The 24,737-nt window shown below is 38.4% G+C and overlaps 2 protein-coding genes across 8 annotated transcripts in view; one reads left to right on the plus strand and one right to left on the minus strand.

Annotated features, from left to right (window-relative positions):
* The window catches only part of kif18a (kinesin family member 18A), a 35,676-nt gene extending 23,787 nt beyond the window's left edge, over window positions 1-11,889 (minus strand). For both annotated transcript variants that reach the window (XM_005466937.4, XM_005466936.4), the window contains exons 1-7: window positions 11,752-11,889; window positions 11,181-11,219; window positions 8,513-8,838; window positions 3,633-3,790; window positions 3,195-3,299; window positions 2,066-2,176; window positions 1,694-1,891 (exon numbers count right to left, since the gene is read on the minus strand). In XM_005466937.4, coding sequence (XP_005466994.1) covers window positions 1,694-1,891; window positions 2,066-2,176; window positions 3,195-3,299; window positions 3,633-3,790; window positions 8,513-8,828 — 888 coding nt within the window. In that variant the 5' untranslated portion in view covers window positions 8,829-8,838; window positions 11,181-11,219; window positions 11,752-11,889. The remainder of the gene's footprint in view (window positions 1-1,693; window positions 1,892-2,065; window positions 2,177-3,194; window positions 3,300-3,632; window positions 3,791-8,512; window positions 8,839-11,180; window positions 11,220-11,751) is intronic.
* Window positions 11,890-11,897: 8 nt separating this feature from the next.
* Window positions 11,898-24,737, plus strand: part of mettl15 (methyltransferase 15, mitochondrial 12S rRNA N4-cytidine) — a 50,667-nt gene continuing 37,827 nt past the window's right edge. The window contains exons 1-3 of one of the 6 annotated variants that reach the window (XM_005466931.4): window positions 11,898-12,007; window positions 13,258-13,336; window positions 13,903-14,151. In XM_005466931.4, the coding sequence (XP_005466988.1) occupies window positions 13,912-14,151 (240 nt within the window). In that variant the 5' untranslated portion in view covers window positions 11,898-12,007; window positions 13,258-13,336; window positions 13,903-13,911. The other 5 variants (XM_005466930.4, XM_005466933.4, XM_005466932.4 and 2 more) reach the window with 5 other exon arrangements.

The following is a 24,737-nucleotide window of genomic DNA, read 5'->3' on the forward strand; positions in this document are numbered from 1 at the left end:
ACATGCACCATTTGTTAGGCGGTATTAATTTCTTTGTTTAGTATCAGAATAAGCTGCTATTAAACTGATTTGTAACAAATAAAGTTAGGATTCAATGTGGCCCATGCAGCTTTATAATTACACTATGGACTATGGCATATTATATTGTCCACAATAATACTAGTATAAACTTTTATGCGATATAAAAATGTCATATCCCAATATCATTGCTATGGCAACACCATGCCTTTACAACAGCCTCCAAAGCAGCACAATACTTGCTAAAGGTGGAAACAGCAAACTTGTTTCACCACTTGAGACAAAGAACACACTGTCCAGTACAACCAGGTTCTGAAAGAGGAGATACTTGCAGGTAGGGATGTGCTACCCAGATGTAAACAAATGACTGCACCTGAGGGCTCGTTAGCTGTAGTGCATATAACGCGAAGAGCAAACGGTGGATGGAAATTACTAATGCAGTTATACGGTGGGAAAGCAGGGCTTTAAGCAGCTGGTTAAAAAGGTCAACCCAGGAGACAACATCCCAGGTAGAAAATTATTTTCAGTTTTATTATGCAACAATATTCTGCAGCTCCTGCAGAGTTAAATGGTTATTAAGTTACTCTAATTATTGTTAAACTCAAGTGTTAAGTTGTCATTTTATACTTACTTCAAATTCCAGGTAATGGGAAAACATAACCTGGAATACTTTTGTGCTTACATTTGACTTATGCTGTGTCACTGGATGTGACTGGACTTTGAAATAATGCCACACTAGTAAGCATTATTAAGGTATTAGCAAGTGGTTAATTCATCATTTAAATAGTATTACTCCTCCTTAGTATGCCAGATATATTAGTAAATACAGATATATTATTATGACTATGCTTATGATTATTACTAGCAGTGATGTAGTAGCAATGATAGCTGTACATGGTTACATCACTTACAGCAGTGATAGCTATGCATGGTGCAACGGTAACAGATGGATAAACATATCTGTATTTATAAATGGAATACTAAGGAGGAGTAATGATATATAAGTGATGAATTAAGCACTTGCTAATACCTTACTAATACCTTTCTAATGCTTAATAATGTGACATCATAATAATAATAATATAATATCTGCTACCAAGACTTCTTATTTTGAAGTGTGAATTTATTGAAACAAGGTACCAGCAGCAGCAATATAGCTTGTGATTAATGACAGAAAGAAGAATGTAAACTACCTTTTATTTACTTACATGTAAAAATGCTGCTCCCTGCCCAGTTGTAAGCGTCAACAAAATGTTGTCCAATGTTAGTTTTTTGTTTTGGTTATATCCTCAGAAATGACATTGTTGGAAATTTTTCTCAAATACCTTCATATAATTTTGAGCTATATGAGTAATATGGGCTATTACTTAGTTTTTAAATAGACCTCATGCTCCATCTTGTTTTAACTACCTAATTTTAACTATGTTAACAATTATAGTTCTAGTTGAAATAAATGCAAGAGTATTATTGTATTTAAAATGCAAAGTTAAACTACTAAATTATCAGAAAAAGCAGAATAGCCACATGTGATTAACATTTTCATTTATTAGTAATGTTATATATGTATATATGTATATATACACACATATATATATATATTTTTCAGTGTTTTTAAACATCTCTTAGAAACAGCTGCAATTGTAAAGTAGTCCCTTGTACATTCACTTTCACTCACCTTTGGGTCAGCAAGAGCATTGATGACATTTCCCAGGGCGAGGAGTGAACGGTTGATGTTAGCGCCTTCTCGTAAGCGTGCCCCTTTGGCGTTGGTGGCACTGGCTCTCTCTGAGCCTGCCAAGTCAATCAGGCTCATTTTAGCAACACATACATTGTGATTGAGGCTGGCAGTTTTGTCCTGCTGTCTCAAATATATCTGGAGGAAAACAACAGAACAAAGTTCATTCAAGGTTATCCAGAACTCAAGTCTGATCCACTGTTACATGATTAGAGCAATAAGGAGACTTAAAGAAAACGTAACTTTTCTATTTAAATTTAACAGTAGGATTTCTATCTTAATTTATTGATGATTTCTGGTTATTTAGATTACCTGAAATACAGCATGGGAACGAGAAGAGGTGGCGTTCATATCAGTCGGGTGCTGTGTCCTGTTTCGATTGCCAGAATCCAAAGCCTCCAGAATCTGCTCTGCAGATTTGGGCTGTCGGTAAAAACAAAAACAAAAAAAAGACGTGAACATACACAGAACGCCACACAGGGGAAAATAACTTACAGTGCACTGCTAGCAAAATCCGTTTTGCACAGTAGCAATCATGATACAATAATTAAGTAACAAACATAGTCTAATACTGCAAGATAATCTGTAACATACATCTAAACATGCTTAAAGCGGGAATTTTAAGCATTTTATTCAGACATTTACATTTCCACGCGTTTCTGTGCAATATCATTATTTCTCAGTCTTAATAATGTGGCAATTCATTTAATTAGCTCCGTGAGTTGCTTTCCCCTGCCTTTATCCCCTGTGAGTTCCTTCTTCTGCAACATAAGTGAGTTAAATTCCTCATTCATTTGATAAGCACCATCACAAGGAGTCATGAAGTAGTGATTCTGGTTAGTCACATTGGCAGAGGAATCTATTTAACGCACCAGCCTGCTCAAATAAACAATATATAAAATATATTATGGTACATAATATAATGTGTAACACAATGAAATAATTATACATTACAAGAACAAGAGCTATTAAATATATTTCCTTATATGGAACCACAACAGAGCAATTCTGGGGAACAATTTTAATGAAAGCAGTAGTTTTACTGATTTGCAAGTTTCTTGGTTACAGTAAATGGAAAGACAGTCGAACAAACAAAAGTTAATCTTTATAACTGCTGACATCACAAAGTGCACATTTCAATTCGTTTTGTCCCATATAGCTTTTATTTCATTTGACAAAAAAAAAGAAGAAAAAAAAAAGAGACAATTATTACTATTTTTTCCAACCTGCTCCTGTATCCCGGTCCAAGATGAGCTACTCAGGTTTCCTGCTTATTATACAAAGAGCTAGCACCACCTGTTTTTACCCAAATATTGCTCACGTTCATGCGGTTTTTCGATGGAGGACGGGCATTTTTCAATAGAAGTGCATGCATGGAAGGGATTTAAACTTTAGAGGGGTTTTCTTTTCTCTCCTTTTTCAAATAGATGGTAGTACTGACCTTATGCAGTGTGAGGCCTTGCACAACCACTCCTTTAGAACTGTCCTCCCTGACTGCAAGAGGGCCTGCATTAGCCAACAAGTCTCTGATCTGTTCATTGTAAACCTGTGAACACGTACAAATACAACAAAACACTATGAAACCACACAAAGACAAAAATGTATGGTCAGGTAAAAGCTTTCAAACAGATACACAATGCCACTGCAAGATGTAGAAAAGTATGGAGAAAATCATGAATGTTTACCTGCTGCAATACCTTTAGATACAAGCAGTGTGGGTTAAGAACACATTTTACAACTGAAAGTCTTCTGTACAAGTCTAACTATCCAGACTTGACACGGTGATTAATGTGTTCCACAAACAAACAACATAAGAAACAACATTCCATAAAAAACAAAGAGAATAAAGCAAAGTAAAAATAAAGAATCCAACACTCACTTCAAGATATGAAAATGCAACTGCAAACTCCTTCTCCTCTTTGGCGTCCTCCATGCGTTTGAAGAGCTCTTTCATTGTGCGGTACATGACCCCAGGGTCATTTTGTGAACCCAACATGGTATGTGTCTTGCCTGCTCCGGTAGCACCATAGGCAAACACTGCAAGTGAAAAAGTAATTGGAGTTACAGAAAGACAAAACTTTCAACAAAAGCTTGCTTTGAACAGAGCATAACCACACATGTAATGTGAAAAACTTAGAATGTGAGCAATGGAAGCATCAAGTATATTCAAAAGGAGGACTGAACTTACACTATTTAAAAGTCTCAAGCTAGCTTCCAATGTTTAAAAATTTTCTTTAAAACATTGGAAGCTCCTTGCAGGCTTCCAAGGAGCCAGACTTTTTTGTAATTTTTGACATTGACTGCTTTTTCCTTTATTTTTCGTCCAGTCCTTCCAGATGACAATTTTCAAAGGAATGGTTTTTTTTGTTGTTAAGCCACTTAACACCAATATATGACTCACTCATAAAAAGTGCACCTAACCCAAGGGATGAAAGTGTTGTCTCTACACATAAGAGAGAACTTTGCACAGTTATAAATGGTATCTTTAGGCACTTTGTCACTTTGACAACACTGAGCGTGTACAACCATCTGTAAAACATGTTGGAGGCTCTCTCGTGGTTTGGGGCTGCATTTCAGCCAGTGGTGCTGTGGATCTTGTTAAAAGTGATGGAATTATGAACGCAGAAAAGTACCATCAAATTTCGATCTACTAAGCAAAACCACCTGGAAAGCATTTCATTGGCAGCAGCTTCAGTTTTCAGCATGACAATAATCTCAAGCCTACAGTCAATTCTGTAAAAGTATACCTGCATCTAAAAGCACACGGAACACCATCAGTCATGGATTGGCCTCCCCAGAGTCTGGACCTCAACATTATTAATGCAGTATAAGATCCCCTTGATGGGAAATGAAACAAAATCTACCAACAAAAAAAACACTTTAACTTGGTATACTGTTTTTTTAAAATAAATATTTACAGATGTTTCAATAAATCACTGCACATATTTCCCATTTTCTTAGCAAAGTGTAAAGGAATGAGAGAGGGTTTAAATATTATGCACAGTACTGCATTTATAAGAGTTTGGCTAAAGTGGAACTATACAAGGTAATACTTTAAAGAATAATACTCTGCACTCCATTTATCCAACCCTGGAATAAAATCGTCTCTTTGAAGGTCTATTCCCTTCACAGCAGTGAGGAAAACTTGTCACTGCAGACAGATAAATAACTAGCACACTACAGAACAATTTTTTTTTTTAATTAAAAGCAAGTATCACAGTTGTTACGGGTTAATAGGACTTATGCCCCTTTTTCTCTAAACAAAACAACAAAAAAAAAAGATTAAATAAATAATACATAAATAAACAGAACAAAAAACAAAAAATCCACCAATCAATGATTTAGATGGCATCTAAAGTAGACTTCAAGTCCGTTGAAGTGAACCCAACATGTCTTAGGGGAAAAAAACAAAACAAAAAAAGAAAAAACAAAACAAAACGAAACAAACAAACAAACAAAAAACCCACCCTGGACCCCGATCCCCTGACTGCCATAAAGTTACATTTTCCCAAGATATGCAAGTAAAGGAAGCCAAATTAGTTCAAAGTCTTTCACATTGCCATTCATGGTATATCTTATTTTTTCAAGGTGAAGTGTATTTGTAAGCTCTGCGAACCACATCTTTAACACAGGAACCTCTTTGCCTTTCCAAAGCTGCAGGATCAGTTTCTTTGCATAAGACTTTTTTGAGCATGTTGTAAGCTTTGTGATTCTTTGGAGATCCCAAAGATTTGGAGATATTTATTAGAAATACTATAATTTAGCAGAAATACAATAATTTAGCAGAATAGTAATAACTTAAGCGCAAAAATTGGAAAAATTTAAAAAAAACTTTAAATTTTTTTAAAAAAAGCACAAAAGAACAGCCAGCAGACAAACATATTTAGAAATATGGGCACATATGGAAACAAAAAATGCACAGAGAGACACACACTCAGGATCTATGTCAGTCAACCAGTCTAAATATTCAATTTGAATGTTCCAATGAGATGTTGCCCTAAAAAGGGTCTCTCTCTCTCTCTCTCTCACACACACACACACACACACACACACACACACACACACACACACACACACAGGGGCTGTTAATATTTTGTCTGTATGTTTTTAGGTCAATCAAACAGCCTGGAGCTGCTCAATTTGAATCCACCAATCAGAGAGGCCGTGTACTTTTTCCCGCCAAAACAGCTGCATCTGCTTCAGCCCTTTTACACAGACACAGAGAGAGAGAGAGAGACAGGCTTTTTGCAGTCTATTTCTCATATTGTAGATTCCCCTCAAACAAATGGCCATAATTTCCTAACTGTAGGGGCTAGAACGGTCATTCTTAGACCGTTTTGTTCAGAAGAGATGGGGGAATCTTCACGTGCCAATAACGTAAATGTTGACGTTTATCCTTCTAAAATAAATGTTTTTCTAGTTCAAAGTGATCTTGTATTTTTATTTAAAAAAATTTTTTTTAATAAACAACAACAAGGTAATGAGCATTTAGTGGCGGAAAAAAGTGAAAAACTTGATATACCATTGTATTATATTTACTGCCCCTGCAAAAATAATAATGGCGGATCAAAATTAATGTCGGTGGCAATCTTTGGCCCATCTAAAGGCCTAATTGTAATAACAATCAAATATTACTTCAAATGTATTTTATGGAAAATATGTAAGTTTTTCAGGTTTTTTTCGGCTAAAAAAAACAGTGCGCTCATGTAAAGAAACTGGGATTTAAAGGGTTAAAACAACGAAAAAAATAATTAAAACTTGATATGAATATTTTAGGCAGAAGTACTTTTAAAAGACTGACTCATTTAAAGTGGAAAAAAAATATTAATATATAAAATTTTTATAGCAGTTTTTGGGGCGTGGACATTTTTTGCCCTTAGGATCAAAAGTGGATGTCTTTTATTTAATGTGCTCCTGCCAAAAAAATACTAGCGGACCAAAATGAATGTTAGTGCCAATCTTTGGCCCATCTAAAGGCCTAATTATAATAACAATCAAATATTACTTCAAATGTATTTGATGGAAAATATTTAAGTTTTTCGTTTTTTTCTATTAAAAAAAAAACAGTGCGCTCATGTACCCAAACTGGGATTTAAAGGGTTAAAACAACGAAAATATAATTAAAACTTGATATGAATATTTTAAGCAGAAGTAGTTTTAAAAGGCTGACTCATTTAAAGTGGAAAAAAATATTAATATATAACATTTTTAGAGCACTTTTTGGGGCGGGACCATGATACTACTTCTGCCTGAAATATTCATATCAAGTATTAATTATATGTTCGTTGTTTTAACCCTTTAAATCCCAGTTTCCTTTCATGAGCGCACTGTTTTTTTTAGCCTAAACAAAAAACTTAAATATTTTCCATAAAATACATTTGAAGTAATATTTGACTGTTATTATAATTAGGCCTTTAGATGGGTCAAAGATTGGCACCAACATTCATTTTGATCAGTTACTATTTTTTTTGCAGAAACACACTAAATGTAATAAAATGGTATATAATGGTATTTAATGCACAAATAGTGTTGTACTTATCTAAAGAGGGAGCCCTTGCATTGTTGGCGTCCAAATCATGTATAATTTTTTCTAATTTAAACTTTTCTAGTTCATTATTTTTATTCCGTGAGGCCTGATATGATATTATGCACCCTATAATATAGGCTTTAAATGTTTCCCATAATATATCAGGAGAAATTTCAGCATTATCGTTTATATCAAAAAATAAAGAGGTCTGAGAGTTTGTATACTGTTGAAATTTTGAGTCATTCAGTAGTTGTGGGTCAAGTCTCCAGCTCCTATGTACTTTAGTGAAGTTGCCAAGTGCAAAGGAGCAGGTGACAGGACAATGATCAGAAATAATAATATTGTGATAGGTTACATTACGAACAAGGGGGAGCAGAAAATAGTCAATCCTTGAATAAACGTTATGTGCAGAAGAGTGGAAAGAATACTCTCTGCCTGATGGATTTAAAGTTCTCCACACATCACAAATATTCATATTGTCCATATACGTTTTATTAAAGCTGCCACCTTTACACAATGTGGTTTTTTTGGACAGGAATTTATCTAAGTATGGGTCTAACACTAAATTAAAATCACCTCCAATTATTAAATTACCATTAGGTATATCCGGAATCAAACTAAAAACCTTTCTATAAAATTCTGGATCATCATGGTTAGGCCCATAAATGTTCAGTAGAATAATCGGAATGGCGTGCAGCTCCCCGGTCACTAGTACATATCTACCATTCTTATCAGCTATAGTGGAGGTATACCTGAACGGGATATCATTCTTAATTACTATAGCTACCCCTCTGGTTTTAGCAGAAAATGTTGAATAATACACCTGATTAATCCATCTACACCTAAGTTTATTATGAGCAGCATTTTTCAGATGAGTTTCTTGTAAAAACATAATATCCGCTTTAAGAGATTTCAAGTGTGATAACACCTTGCCTCTTTTAACAGGCTCATTTACACCTTTGACATTCCATGTACAAAAGGTCAGATCCACTTTCTTTTCATTTACATTTCCATTGTCTTGCATTTGAATAAGTTAAGGCGGCTTAAATCTAGTACTCTCCATACTTATGCAGTCAAGGTATGAGCCCCAACCCTCACCCCCCATCCCATCTATAACCATAACAAAACAAAACAAAAACATGAGCAGTGCATCCGTGCCCATGCAGTCCCAACTAAAAAGAAAAAGTCTGAAGACAGACTGTAGCTGCAGCTTGTACTCATTAATTTGTCACCTGTACAGTTGAATCCATTCATCACCCCATCCAGCACTCCTTTAGTGGTGTTCTCAAAAATGTCTAGTTGTGTAGCGTTCTCGTCGAAGACTTGGTCAAAAACAAACTTCAGGTCTTTGTTAGCCCTCTTATTGATGTTTCTGTTTCGTACTCTTTGTGACCCAAAACACGACAAGTCCTCTTCTTTTGGGTCAAATATGAGCATGTGGTTATCGACGACCTGGACCACATTCCGACAGTTTTCGCGCTTCTCACTGTCATTGGCCGGCCTCACTCGAACAACAACCTTTACATGGCTGCACACATCACTCGCCATCTTGGTTTCCCTGCAAGGAATGAAGCAGTACAAAACAACAAACAAATAAAATGTTAACTGGATTTCACAATCTTGAAAATATGCTGATAAAAATCAAACATGGTCTGAGGACTTTGAAAGCAGAGTTGAACTTGTTTTATGGTAAGTGAAAGGACTAAAAGTGTTTTTTATATAGAATGCCACAGGAATCAGTCCTAAAAACTGGAAACAACTTGGCATTTTGAACTTCCAGTTCCATCGTGTCAAAGTGCTGCTTTAATTAGATGCCTGATAGAAAGTTTGCTCTTAACATGCACTTTAGATATTTTTATGTTTGCATTCTACAGCATAAAATCCAAAAATTCTCTTGGCTTTTTATAAAGGGAGGCAGAGTTATGCTACCTTTCAGGTTGTACTACCCTTAGGACGCTACCCTTTGGACTCAATTCTAATTCTCAGCTAAAATTAATACCTTTCGTAAGCCTCCTTAAAGGATTTTTCTTGAGTTATTCTTGTGAAATTGCAGCTAATATCTGACATGCAGACTAACGTCAGGTCTCACTGTAATTTAGAATATTGCTTACCTGTTAATTATCAGACAAGCAATATGCACTCTGTGTAGAGCAAGGTTTCAACATTTGATTTCAGAGCAAGTCAAAGTTGTGCACAGTTCTTGTCAGAGGTTTACATATACTCATCATGGTAAATTAGGGCTTTCAGTGATTTCTTTGAACTGTTCTTTTTCTAGGGTGAAATTATTGTACAGGATACATCTTTACCTGCAAGAATTGGGTGCACATGTTTGAATTTATTTGGGATTTATTTGAATCCAAACGGGGTCGAAAGTATACATACAGGTTTAAATATATAAAAACACCCCTACACTAATATTTGGTTAAATGTCGGTTAGGCTACATTCACACTGCAGGCGAAAGCGCATCAAATCCGACTTTTTTGACCCTATGCGACCCATATCCGATCATGGTATGACAGTGTGAACGGCACAAATCTGATATTTTCAAATCCGATCTGGGTCACTTTCGTATGTGGTACTGAATCCGATACATATCTGATGTTTTAGAAAGCGACTGCTGTTTGAACGGTCATGTCATATTAAATCCATCTTTTACGTCACTGACACAAGACAGACGCCAATTATCAGCGCCGGAGAAGCACCCGAGAAGACATCGTGAACGCTTCCTGGCCATGCCGTGTAGATGTTAGTGAAACTGTTTGGAAGACAACGTTGGAGAAACGTGAACATTTTATTTGTACTGTATAATCTGCAGATTCTGACAGAAATCTGCAACTATCTTTTGAAGCACCACTCCTCTCTAAAACAGCGATAAGGATAATTATTAGGCCATATGTAAATAACAAAATAACTTTATAACTTAAAGCAAAATTGGGAAACGTAAAGTCCGAAACAAGTCTTTATATTAAGGGCCATCAGTCAAACAATACTGTTTGGTCTGGGTCTAAACAACGTGTTGTGTGTGATGTCTTCTTTTGCGCATGCGGGCTGCTTTGAGGGTTCACACTAGAGCGCGTTTGCTGTCACATTTTATTTGTAGTGTGAACAAGCAGACAAAAAAATCGTATTTGATCAAAAAATTGGAATTGAGCATTAAGACCTGCAGTGTGAACGTAGCCTTAGTAAACTGCACCTCAGCCAGATGATTTTTGTAGCTATCAACAAGCTTTTGGCATAATTATGGCTCGATATTTGATCAGTCTTCTAGGCAGAAATGGCAAAGTTAATTTAAATTAGATGGTTTCCTGGCATAAACTTGGTTTTAAACCTATTCCACATATTATCAATAGGTTTGAGGTTGGGGCTTTGGGAAGGTAATTTCCAAGCTTACTGGTTATTGCTTTATCTATTCCAAAAGCAGTTTTGATGTGTGCTTGGCCTCAGTGTCCAGCTGGAACACCCAAATGTGACCAAGTTTCAACCATCTAATTGTTAATTTGAGGTAAAGTTGGATACTGAAAATTTGACAAAAACACGAATTGATAATAACAATAATCTTTAAAAAAAAAAAAATACAACAAAACCCAAACTTGTATTTTAAACATTTTGGGTTAGGGATTGATGCTCATGGTGACATAAATCAGTGACATAAATGGATTTAATTATTGAACTATAGCTGCTATATTAGGTCACATTAGATTTTGTAAAAAAGAAAACACGCTAATATTAAGACTGCATGTGCAGTTTGTTCTCTATTAACATGCACACTTTTTCACAATGCACAAGATTTATTTCAAGAAATATTTAATGCATATGTGACCAAGTGGTCGGCGGGGTTATAAAAATTAATAAAATGACAACGGCACCCAAGGGAATTTCAAACTGTGAAAAAGACCCACCACTTGAGGTCCCAGGGCCACTGGCACGTCCTCTATTCACTGAAATAAAAACACAGAACAACACGTTAAAGAATAAAAGGACACTGAGCATCAAGCTCGCTACATATCATAAAAACTGAAACCAACTTCAATCTTTAATAGCTTTAATAAAACAAATCACACACGCAGCGCAAACTGGAGACTTGCACCCCGCGAGTCAGACCACGGCTTTTGGTGGCTATAATTGTCCAACGAATGCATTAGCATTCGTTTTAACTAGGTGATAACTAGGTGATATATGGTGATATAGGGCGGTGATTCACTTTAATAACAGCATAACATAATGAAATGCTTCCTAACAGGCATTAACACATAATTTTAAAATTTAAGGAGTCAAAATAGCTACAGTTTGCTCAGTAATATTAAATGGAATAAACAGTCGAAGTCGAGCACTCGTTACAATGTGACCACAATCCTGCCAACGTAAATACAGCAGGACTGGCCAACCCCTGCCATCTAGCTAGCTGTAGTACAGTCACTAACGCTAAGATGACTTTGTTTACTTCGTCTCAGATGCAAACTTCGGTCTTACCTTTAGTTAGTAACGGGTATCTTTCATATCCCTACTAAGGTGACGCTTTCTGATCAAACGCTCGAATAAAAAGTAGCTCAAATTAAACAAATAAACTCGCTAACGTTGTCGCTAGCACGACCGCCGCCAATATTTTCAAAAAAGCTGTCGTCTTCCTCTTGGCATCTGATAGGTCCAGAGCCGCTCGTCACTAGGCGGGCCGTCGTGACGCACAGTGCACGCTGCGGAAGGTGGAGCTACTCCGTGGTGTGCTACGGTAAGCTACTGCCGCTTTCTGTGCATAAGCACGGTTCTCTGGCTCAACATTTGTGAAACTTGGTTAAATGGACCTGAGTATACCGTCGGGTCCTTTTCAGTATATTTTGCTGACAGTCTCTCTAGGTATGAGACGCGGTCATCCAACATGGTGGCATAGCAACGGTATCCTCTGCATTGCTTTATTTAGATGTAACATGTCCAGCCTCTGCTGATATCATAGCCTGTATACACGTGTTACAGAGCATTAGGGTGGGCTAAACATTTCAAAATTTAATAGATAATAGCTTTACAGCCACAGCTACATCAAACACATGCATGCCCTCTTGTATCTGCTCCACGTTCAGGTTTTTTTTACAGCTAGGTAGATAGCTAACCTTTACACCAAAGTACTGTTTTTGTGTGGGGAGTTGCTACTAAATATCGCCATACATGATGGCACATCTTTGTTTAAGGTAACTACTAATCTCTAACAACCTACAGATAAGCTAGTACGACCTTCCTACTCCTAGCTTAAAAGATAACAGCTAACGTTTAGTAAACATTAAGAAGAGGTGGGGGTGTACCTACCTACTTATTAAACTACACAATAATGTCCGCATCAGTCTTTCTTTAGAATATAACTCTTATTGTAGTTGTAGGCTATAAAATAAAAATACACAGGCATTTGAGGACAGTGGTGAGGTGTGTGATAGGAATGACAGATGGGTTCAAGGTGGGGGTGGGATTACATCAGGGATCAACTCTAAGCCCCTTTTTGTTTGCAGTGGTGATGGACAGATTGACAGATGAGGTCAGACAGAAGTCTCTGTGGCCTATTATGTTTGCAGATGACACTTTGATCTATGGTAAGAGTAGGGAACAGGTGGAAGAGAGATAGGAGAGGTGGAGGTATGGTGTAGAGAAAAGAGGAATGAAAGTCAGTTGAAGCAACACAGATTTCATGTGTGTGAATGAGAGGGAAAGAGGTGTAACAGTGAAGCTGCAGAGGTAGAGAAGGTGGGTTTCAATACCTGTGTCAGCAAATCAAGGCAATAGAAAGTGCACAAGAGAGATGAAGAATAGACTCCCATCAGGCAAGTGTTGGGGGTGACTTTTAAGAGAAGGATAGCAGCAAGAGTAAAAGGTGATAGTAGGCCTTGATATGATGTGTGGTTTGGAGAAAGTGGCAACAAACACAAATAAATTAGGCTGAGTTGGACCCGTCAAAGTTAAAGATGCTCAGATTCACTTCCCTTTCACTCAGGACAGGACAGGACAGGATTGGAAAGAAGTATATCAGAGGGACAGCTCTGGTTGAGTGCTTGGAGACAACATTAGAGAGGCAAAGGTGAGATGGTTTTGACTTTGTTTTTTTTAAATAATTTCTTGTGTGGAGTAATAAGCAACAAATCAGTAATACAAATACAAAGGTATTGCTGTCGGATGGAATACAGGTTTTTCACACATATGAACTCACATGTGTCTAAGCCACTGCTGTAAAGTATGTATAGACATATAAAGAATGCTTCCCAACATTACTGTAGTCATGAACTGAGAATCATGGCCACATCTTTAAATATATTCGAAGTCAAGCATGTTATTGGAAAGGTTCAGTCAGTCAACAGTTTTTGCATCTGCCTTGAATTTGGAACCGTAATTTTCTCCTCTTCCAAATGACGTAAGAAGATCTTTTAATTCATAGTTTTGTATTGTTCCTGTTCCCACCTGTTTGGTCTCACTGCAGCTGTTAAACTGGATAAACCCCGGAGTATACTATAAGCTTCTCCAGAGCACAGCTTCATGATGATGGAGTGTCAACTTTAAAATTGTACTACACACTAAGTTCCTCTTGATTAGCTTTAACCTTCCATCTTTCTTCTCATCATTTAACTTTGCTAATTTTCTTCTCCACAGATCATTATAATGATCATGATTTTCCACATGACTGTCCGCTCTTACCCAATGCGAAAAACACATCTGGCTGCGTGGAGAGCATGGAGAAGGCTAAGGCCGAGATTCTACTCCTCTTTCGTTGGTGCATCTTCTGGTCCTGGTCCTGGGGACGGATCCGAAGACCCGTCTGCTGTTTCAGCTGAAAAGCCGCCTCACACGCCTGTCATGTTGAAAGAGGTGCTTCAATACTTAGACATTCAACCAGCTCAGGTACAATTTTTGGTCTCCTTAATACAGTTCATGTCTGTTTGTTTAAAGATTCTTTTAGAAATATGTCAAATATTCATTCAGCCAAAATGAGGGCTTTAGGCGGGTATTCAAGAAGCGGTGGGTTGATTTTTTACTTGTGTTTATTAACATTATTTCCAATTGAACCTTTTCACCTGGCATATTTCCATATTAAAAAGGCCCTGGAATGTGCTCAGACTGTAGGCAAATCTGACGCAGGACTAAATTGAATCTCCAGACTGACTGTCGACGATATTTGCAAGTGATTAGATCATATTTGTGTTTTCAGGCATTGTTATCCGGTCTGCCTCGGTTGCTGTGGTAATAGCATAGGCAAGCAAACTCATACTGAGAGGTGTTTCTCATGTCCCCAAATTTTGATTTTCTCATGTCTGTCAGAGCTTTTGGAAGGAAGTTATTGCCAGGCTGTTGCATGCATTGCGTTGGCTACTGGGGTTTAGAAAAAGGTCTCTTCTCATTGTGATTTGAGGAGTGAAATGCCCTCTTTCCTGATTAACCATCCTCTTTACAGAGATGTTTGTTGCTAAGGTAAAATTCTGTTCACACACTACATAACGACTTGTTGTTATAAAGGCATTCATGAGTTGGACAGGGTGTCAGTATCTTGGCTTTCACTTAATGTATGTACTACCAGGACAGATGGGCATGAGTCAAAAGCCTTCTGGCGTGGCAGGCAGGAAAGGAGGGAAAAGAAATGGGCTCCTCCACCTCAGATAATGCATGGTCAAGGCAGGTGGGGGCCATGGGTCAACAACTTAGTCAGGAATTGCGCCACTGTAAGTCTGTTGGCAGGACACAGGGTGCTGCATCGCTCCTGCCTGAACTTTAGCACCTCTAAACTCCTCCGCTACCCGCCCATGTGCCAACTGTCCCAAGACAGCTTGCCAATCAGATGCTATTAAAAACAGTTTGATAGATTTTTTTTTTTTTTGTACAGTATGTGCTGTGGACCTCACTTGGTGTGACGTTCTGTGGAAATGATGTGTGATTACCTTCAGAAGTCTTTTAGTGTTCCTTCACTGCAGATGTTTGTTCTTTCATGTGAGAACATAGTGTTACAAATGAACTTGGTCTTTATCTACAGCAATGTTACAACCTTATCAGGGTGCTGACTCATAGTCATTCATATTCATATATCTACAGGGCTAAATGTAACTGTTTAACTACAAAAATATAACTATAACTAAGTCAGGCAATCAAATGTGAATTCTGTCATGGCTCTGACAGAACTGCCATTTAAGCACTCAAATTTGTGGTGGGCGTGTGATGTTGTCACTAACAGATCAGTTGCTTTGAGGAGGAAAACCTACCCTTAATTGCAGACAAATGTCCAAACGATTAAAGATCAAAAGGGCTTCATAAAAATAATCACTAATACGTAATTGCTGTTGTCGACTGAAGAAGACTGTATGAATGGAGTACTTACACGATGATGGGTGTCAGAGCAAATACTGCAGTTAAACTGAAGTGTGTAAATGGAGGCTTTCAGTGCCCTGCTGCCTCCCACACAGGACGTCTGGCTGTAAATCTGTATGCAGGTATCTAATTTGCAGTGGTAGCCTGCGCTCTATTTTGTCAGTTTTACAAATGGCCATCGTGCTTGTTGGGTCTTGATTGATAGTTTGTCATATTTCTTGTCTGAAATTGTATCCTTGCTTAATGAAGAACACTGTATCTCACCATGAATTGCCTTCAAAGCCCCATGTGATGGCTTTTCTTCCTTGGTTTAATGCATGTCGTTATGAAATAGCTTGCTGGGACAGGACTAAACCTAAGGAGATATTTTCTTTTCTCTGGAGAGGAGGGGATTTTGTTTGCCCTTTTAACTATTTTGTTATAGGGATATTTAAATTGGTGTGTCAGGCCTCCACTTTGATATAGACTGAAATATCTCAGTAGACAGATTATTTGTGTACACTCACGATAAATTACAATGGCCTTTGCTGTACAGAATGGAAAAAATAGACAAAATATACAATAGAGTGGAAAAATTATGTCCATCCAACCAGCTCATATTAAATAAGGTTAACTATCACCAGTAACAGTCAGTAACCTGACTCAGACACCATCACAGAGATGGAGGCACAAATGTTAATTCTATGTTACTTGATTTTTTTCTTTTTTCTTTTTTCTTTTTTTTCACCAGAGAAAGCTGAAATATGGTATGTGATGTATCTGAGGGATGTGATGGCTATGTGGCCAACGGTTAACATAACTTAACATTTTAACTTTTAGCTTAAAGATTTCAGTTGTATTTTTTTATTTATTTATTTAAAGGTAGGTAGGCCACTCTAGATGGCCTGACAGCAAGCTATAGCGATAGCCTTAGCTATCTTGGTATTACCTCTGGTCAGTTATTTGGTCAATTTTTTAAAGGCCCTACCTAGTTGAATAGATAGAGGCCATGACTTTAACTACATGTATGGAGCTACCAGTCAGATTTAATAACAACTGGTTAAAAGGTTTAATGACTTTATCCAAAGTTGACTTTAAAAAGCTTTTATATCCGCACAAGTTACTTGACTTTATTTATCACTTCCAGTGACTCCAATCAACATCATTGGCTCAACCCAGCAGAACATTTGAACAAATGCCATGTTAATTTGCATTATGAATGCAGCAAGCTAAGAAAAACCTTTGCACTGAACCTTGCACCGTGTGTGCATGGTTCAGTGCAACAAAAAAATGGGACTGTATGTTTCCCGATTTGGCTATTAACTGGCTCTTTGGGGGGCAGGGCTGGGATATTTGTGTTCAGTATTCTTTGAGTTTTTTGTTTCTCCCATATAATGTTTCTGACGTAATTAGACACGATGGTCAGCTGATATAAAGTACTTTATTTATCCCATATTTGAGTTGATTTGAATTAGAGCCTGCTCATTCCCTTGTTGTATACAGCATTTGTATTTGTGTTTTCTAGTTTAGCCTGTTGTCATGGACGCCCAGGTACTTGTACTCCTCCACCACATCAACATCCTGTCAAATTCACCCACTAGTGCTCTGCACTCCTCCTGCCCTTCACTAATACATCCAACCACTGCAGAATCATCAGAGTGTTTCTGTAGGTGACATGACCTGGAGTTGTACTGAAAGTCTGAGGTGTACAAGCTGAACAGGAATGGAGACAACACAGTCCCTTATGGAGCTCCTGCACAGCACCAAATCAGACAGAGCACTGTCCAGTGTCACATACCTACCTGTCTGTCAGGTAGTAATCCATGAGATGGTGGACATGTTCACTTGCTTACTGACTTTTTCCATTTCCTCCCTGAGAAGCAGCAGCTGGATCATGTTAAATGGATGTGAAAATTCAAAGACAATGATTCTCACAGTGCAGCTGTTATATCTACGGAAGTGCAGTCTCTCTAGAATGTAGATGATTACATCATCCACTCCCAGATTATGTTGATTTGTTAACTGCAGAGGGTCTCCCTGTGGTCTCAGGTGGGCTAAGACTAGTCTCTCCAGCACCTTCATCATCGGTGCTCATTAAGCTCTGATGGTTTGGACTTTGCTACAGGAACCAGACAGGAAATTCTTTACAACACCTGTACCTTCCTCTACTTCAGTCTCAGGTTGTAAATGTGACTCAGGATCACAGACAACTGCACAGGTCAACTGAACTTAGGTGCTGTTACTATCGGGTTTCGCTCCTTTTCCATTATGTACTTTCTGCAGCTGATGCCTAACCTGCCCAGAAGGGCAAAATCACTGACAGTAGTGGGGGGATGTGGAGGCCAGTGATTTTCTTCCTTCCACTCGAAACATCCCTTGTGCTTTTCTGCTCAAGTTTAGTCTTCAGCTTCCTCTTGTTCCTCCTACTGCACCCTCCGGAGTACTTACCTCTACTAAGATCTGAAAGTTATAAGAATGCAGTGTTGCAACTTTCAGCACGGAGGATTATATTTGTCATGTGCGTCTTTACCTTCAAAACACTTTTCTGTTAGTTTACTGCATATGTTTCTTTTCTGTTGCTTTGTTTTCTGCTGATAAGCTATTCCGCGGGACGTATACCAATCTGATGTTGCCGGTGCACTGGGCGGGGCATAGTACACTTTTTTGTACAGTACATTTTTGTACAGTTTTTTTTAGTGTTTCCTACTTTAGAGTCACAGATTTGTTTATTCTTTTTAAAGTGTAAATGACTAGACAATTCGGCACTAGGAACACCCGTAACTGCCACTCATTTTTGTGATTGCGGTATTGTTCCTGAGACGGCGCCGAGTGAGTTTATCATGGGAATTTGCAATCATAGAGATTCTGGCAGCTAAGAGTTGGGAATGACTGCTCAGATTTTTCATGAGAGGCCAGTGAGAGCTGGAGTGACTCAACTCCACTGTGTGCAGACAGAGATGGAGTTGTATTTTATTTAATTAAAACAAATGTACTAATTTTTAAACTTTTCTTTGTTACAGTGCTTTCACATGGTCTCTTGGTGGTTAAGAAAAGTTTAAAAAGGATGGAGTCGTACACTTGCGCAGGCTATCTGCTGGAGTAGGGGTCCTCCTCTAGAATAGATTAATGAGCCATAAGCGGAGAGTCCAGGAGAAAAACCCTGAGCTGCTGCAGGAGGAGAAACGAGCTGCCTACTCTTAGATGTCAGCCTCAACACACTCCCCCTTGTGGAATTAACGAGGCCATGTTAACCTTGCCTCAGTATCAGTCTTTCAGCAATCAGTTACATTTTGAGCACCATTTCACCATAAAATAACTCTAAACCGCATAACATTATGCTTTTGTCATCTATAGAAAGGGTTAAATATCAAACTGTATCAGACGTGTAGGGATTTAGGTGGTGGTGGGTTTAAGTTAACACAATTTTCAACCTATTGAGAGTTTCTGTTCGGCTGTAACATGACTGAAGTACTAATACTTCTAAAACTTCACAAATCCAAGGCAGCAGCAATAAGTAAAAATAATCAATATAAAAACTTTGATCAAGTGTCCCAAAGAAGTGCATTAAACCACTCTAGGCAACTGTAAAGAAGAGCAGAGAGCAGGTGGTCACCGATGTGGCACTCGCGATCCATAAATAGCGCAGATTAGGCTAGACTCATGACGACAATAGAAATGTAGCACAAAAATACAACAAAATAGGCAAACCACAGGTGTTGTGGCTGTTAAGTCGCTGAATCGTTGCAGACTTTGTTGAGTGCTGCGTTTTTCACTTTGTTATTTGGGTTATTGAGCTTGCTAGAATTCGGACACATGAAGAGGCACTCTTTTCCGGGAAAGGTGACCACGAAACACTGCCAGCTGTTTCTTATGAAGAACAACAGAACACAGAAAAAATATGGTGTGCCCCTGTGTGATTAAAAACAAGCTGTTAAATTATATTACTATAATTTTTTAACCAAATGTCATGTAGAATTTGCACTGAGCAGCTTTAAGAATAATAACTACCTGCTTAATACTGTGTACGTCCCAAGTCTTGCAGCCAAAAACAGCTCCAATCTGTTGGGGCATGGACACAGCACCTCTGGGGTATCTTGCGGTGTCTGGCAGTGGGACATTGGCAGTAAATGTTTCAGGTGGGTTGTTTTAGAGCATCCCTTGGATGCTAAGTCAGATCGCAATCTGAATTTGGAGCCTGGGCTCTTTGTCGAGTTCCTGACATCAAGTCGTGTGCAGTTTTTGTGGTATGCTTAGGCGCCTTACCCTGCTGGGGGAGGGCGTTCCCATCAGGGAGTGGCGTGGTAGTACGTGCCAAAACAAACATCCGCAAAAATGCAAGGACTCCTGTAATGATGAACACTGTTAATACACCTCACCTGTTAGTAGTTTTGAATTACGTGTGGCTGATCTGTATATACTTTATGCTAGTTTAAGGTAATGATAGATCACAATCCTTTTTTCTTTTTTTTTCTTTTTTTTTTTACTAGGTACTGAGTGTACCAGCTTGGAAAGAAGGGCATAGTTGAGGCTAATATGATCTTGTCTCGTTAAATTAGTTTAAAGTCTTGCAGATGAATTCTGTACCTCCTTAGGGAAAAAGAGAAATCCCCATGTGGACCAATCCACAGTACAGAGAGTACAGTTTACTTTAAAACTAATATGAAATCTCTCTTTCGATCTCTTTTTTAAATATATACAGTATATTCAGTCTTTTGTCAAGATGAACTGCTGTTGTCAACACAAGCATACAAGCAAGGGGTAATATGATCTTGTTAAAACCATTGAAGTTGCTGTTGCAGTCAACATAAATATGAAGTACACCAAGTCAGACAAGTTAGACGGTGAAAATGTTTTTTTTGTTTTGTTTTGTTTTGTTTTTGTAACTAACCTTAGAACACAGTTGGGACATGCAAAACATATTATTAAAGGTTCATTAATTTTATAAAAGAGTTTGATTAGTAGGTAGCTCTGTCACTAAGACAGTGCCTGACTTTAGTCAGAAGTTCATTTTATCAGTATCCCTGCAGTTTTGTCTTTTTTTTTTTTTAGTTTATCACTTTCTATAGTTGGGTGTGTATTAATCTGTGAGCACTTATTAAAGTGCCCATTTAGTCATTCATTTAAAAACAACAACAACAACAAAGTCAGCTTACCATTTTATCTGTACTTAATTTGCTGCCACAGTGTCTTCTGGGTCATGCTGGTGTTCTTTTTTCTTTTTTTCTCCTTTACACTCCTTTTTTGGGAGCACTGAGTAGTGAAAGACGAGGCCGGTAAATAATTGATCCTCGTAATTAAACACTCCAGCCAGGGATGCTGGGGCTGATTGACGGCCAGATATTAGGCCCTTGTCTCGTAAGGTTGCAAGTTTAGTCTGAGGTTATCAGTGGCCAGAAGAGTCTTTCTCCCTCCCTGCCTCATTACTTTCATGAGTAGAACATTTCATAGTGGAGTGGTGGGTGGGGGTGTGGTGTGAAGACAGTCTGGGACTTCATTAGCCAAATGGGGTGCCTCAGTCTACAGAGCGCCAAATCGTTCAGCCTTGCTGAGCAGACAACCCCTTTGTGGGTGCCGCACCGCACTGTCCTGTAGACATGTTTTCGCCCTTTCATCTTACACATTCTTCAGCCGCCGGTTCACTTTAACAACAATAAACAAACAAATAAAGAAGACTCTTCAGCATGCCTCGCTGTTACAGCTTAGCTAATGAAACCGTCCTCCTCCCAACCTCCAAAATCTAAGTGCTCTTTTTTTTTCCAGTTTTGCTGCATCGCTTAAAAAACTATCTCACAGTTTTTAGCACACTATGCTCCTGAATCTGAACACTTCCTTCGAAGTGAACATTTTCCTAGTTGTTGGACTTTATTATTATTTGACTGGCTTTACCACGGTAAGACAATTTAAACTGCGCGTGCGCATGTATGTGTGGATACAAGTGGGTGAAGGGAAAGGGGAGAGGCAGAAGGTGTGTGAGAGAAATCTCCCAACAACTCACGCACACGTAACATCGCAGAACAGCGGTATAAATCGGAGAGGAGTACTCTGCTACAACATCAATTCCTGAGTTGTATTTGCATATAGTTTTAATAACAATTATTGACACTGTATAACTCACACGAATCAAATATTGTTAAACTTGGCAAAAATACGCTGGAAACCCTCCTTCATGTCGAATTGATACTATTATAGCAGGTTTTATTGCAATATTTACATTTGTTCCTGGTGTGTGAGTGTGGGTATGCAAATCAGATACATGCCCTGTGGACAGCTGGATTGAGATGACTCATTCCTGCAACACATCTTCATATGGTGTTTGTGTGAGGTCCAAGTACATTATCTGAATGGTCTTTCTTTTAAATATGTTCAGTATGAATCTATAATCTATTATTATAGCTTGCCTTTGGTTAGCTCATTTATCTTTTCTTTGTTGACTGTGATTTTTTTTTTTTTTTTAATCTGTCTTAAATGAAGTTGTTCCCATCGTTTTTATTTTGTCAGGGCTTCAAAATGTGCAGACATAATTCCTGTAATTTGGACAGACTACTTTGAACCCTAAATGGGGTAATTCTACTCTTCACCTGAAAGCTGATAATTAAGACATTAGTTGTAGAATCCCCTCTGTTAGTATTATTAGCCTAGGTCATGTGGCCTATTCAGACTGAGGATGATTTAAATCAGCTTTCTTTGTGTACTCCTTTACTGATCTTCCTCTGCATGTGTTCCTGCATTTAAATGAGCTTTATTAAACTACTGTTGTGCCTTTTCTGATAAAAGTCAGTTGCAGTGACCTTATCTGTGTAACTAACATTATCTATATTCCCACAGCATCCAGATGAAGTGCTGTTGTTCTCAGCTGGAGTGCTCCTACTCCTCGCAAACCCTGTTCCCTGACTAATTTGGCAGGGAAGACCATGTCCGCTCGACACTACATGACACTACAGACCTAAACCAGTAGCAGAGGTTTCCCACTTACGCTCACACAACTTCCCCGCCATATCTACCTCCACAGTTTTAAAAATACCTACTTCATGAACACAACAGCGAGTACATTTCAAATATTTGTAGGAAGGCCTTTCTGAGGACCACTGCATCAGTTCTAACATTAAGTCCCACAAGTCTCGCCCTATCCTCTTGACATTGGGCAACTTCTAAATTTAATGCTTTAGAGGCCAGTTATGCTTTCCACTCACCTTTTGCTGATGTGTACCCGAAGGAAATGTATTTACACTGGCACCACAGCCAGTTGTAGTAAATCTCAGCATCCCTATATCAGCAGCATACACGTACCCTCTGGGCAGCTTATGGTTTGTGATGCTGACCACTACCCCCCAAAAGACTTACATGCCTCAGATTTAAAGCATCCATCCATTTTCTTAACTGCTTGTCCAGTTCAGAGTTGCGGGGGTGCTGGATTGTATCCCAGCTGTCACAGAACCAAAGGTGGGATACACCCTGGACTAACTTTGGGAGAAGAAACTCCATACAGGCCCCAGTCAGCCAGTGGATTTGAACTCAGGACCTTCTTCCTGTGCTAACCACTGCGCCACTGTTCTACCTTCTCTTTCTTTTCTTTTTACCTTGCCATTTCTTTACTAACCCAATGAGGTGGGGACAGGAACCCCAATCTGCTTCTAGCTTTTGGTGTCACCCACTGGGCACATCACTCTCTGAGGAAAGGTGGGGAGTTTGACTGCAGCAGTACACCTGTCAAACTTTAATGCATGCGTTCTAAGACGAGCTCAGGGAGGACAGTAACCTCCCATGGAGCAGAAGGGCAAAAGCTCGCCCAGAACTTTGGCCATTTATATCCATATGCTTAGACAGTATGAGCATATAGACAGCAAGATAATTAAAATTTGTCAGCCGTGAAGTGTTATTACCATGATAGAGTGGTTTCAGATATCTGATTTGGATGAATCGGTGAATCAGTCACTAAAAATCGCCACAAAAATAACCAGAAATGGAGATGAGATCAATACAGCAACATGTTAATGAGCATATTCATCCAGTTCACAAGACTAAGGTCAGAATGAGCCGGCATGTTGTCGAGCGTGTTGTCACTACTTATTTGTTTAGGCTTAATGCACCATCCCAAACAGAATAATGGTGAATTGGTAATGAATTAATACAGATTGTCCAGTCACATGTGTTGTCACTTTTTCAGGGTAACTACATTGAAATGTGATGCAGTTTTTAATAGGCACGATAGGTACCAAACATTGGCGGACAGATTATAGTAGCAGTCGTGGAACGGCCCAGGGCAACTTTATCAAAAATCTGTGTGCTGCACTATGAAGCTTCCTTCTAAAGCTTTCCATCAAGCTACCTCCACTGCCCTCCTCCACCCTATTACCTAGTTCCTTTTATGTCATACATTGTCAACCCAGTCTTGAAACTACAGTAAGCATCTTCATAAACGCCTCTAGATGTCTTTTCCCTATTACCAAGCCTGCCACCATGTAGCCTTCATTTAGCTCGATTCTTCCTTGCACTCCCTAATGGACTTGCCCCTGTTCTTCTTTTGTCTTCCTTTAGTGCTAGGAAATTCACCTTCAGGAGAGAAAGCCATCTTTCCTGATGCTTCTTTACATTTTGTGAATATAGTTAAGATGATTCCACCCCCTCTTTTCAGTTCCACTTGTATTTACTCTTGGGCTTTATGCAGTTTGCATTGTTTCCTTAGCACACTGCATTGATGGTGGTGTCACACTTAAGAAAAATCTTTCAGAGCAGGCACCAATGAAGCACATAATCATTTTGAATAGATCCAGGTCATCATATTTGACCTTATTTCGCGTTTCCTGTCAAAACACAGATTTACAGTTTCTGTTTTTTACAGGGTTTTTTGTATTTACCATCCAACAGAAGTTAGCAGTCTGTTCTTTGTATTTTAAATCAGACTGATATATAGTCTTCAAATATTAAGGGCCAATACTGGCCTATCACATATACTGTAAATATATCAGCTTTGGCAGATAGCTTCGTTGCTATTATTAAAATTTAAGCAGAAAAAGATGTTTGGAATGTTTGTGCATGTGTGTTTGTATATCTTAGAAGACATTTTACTGCTTAACAATCAGTATTTATGGGCACCAGTCCCCAGAATCTAGGAGAATGACCTCTAAAGAAGCTTGTCAGCGTAGGATTGAAAA

This window comes from Oreochromis niloticus, linkage group LG1 (genome assembly GCF_001858045.2).
Source record: "Oreochromis niloticus isolate F11D_XX linkage group LG1, O_niloticus_UMD_NMBU, whole genome shotgun sequence".
NCBI lineage: Eukaryota > Metazoa > Chordata > Actinopteri > Cichliformes > Cichlidae > Oreochromis > Oreochromis niloticus.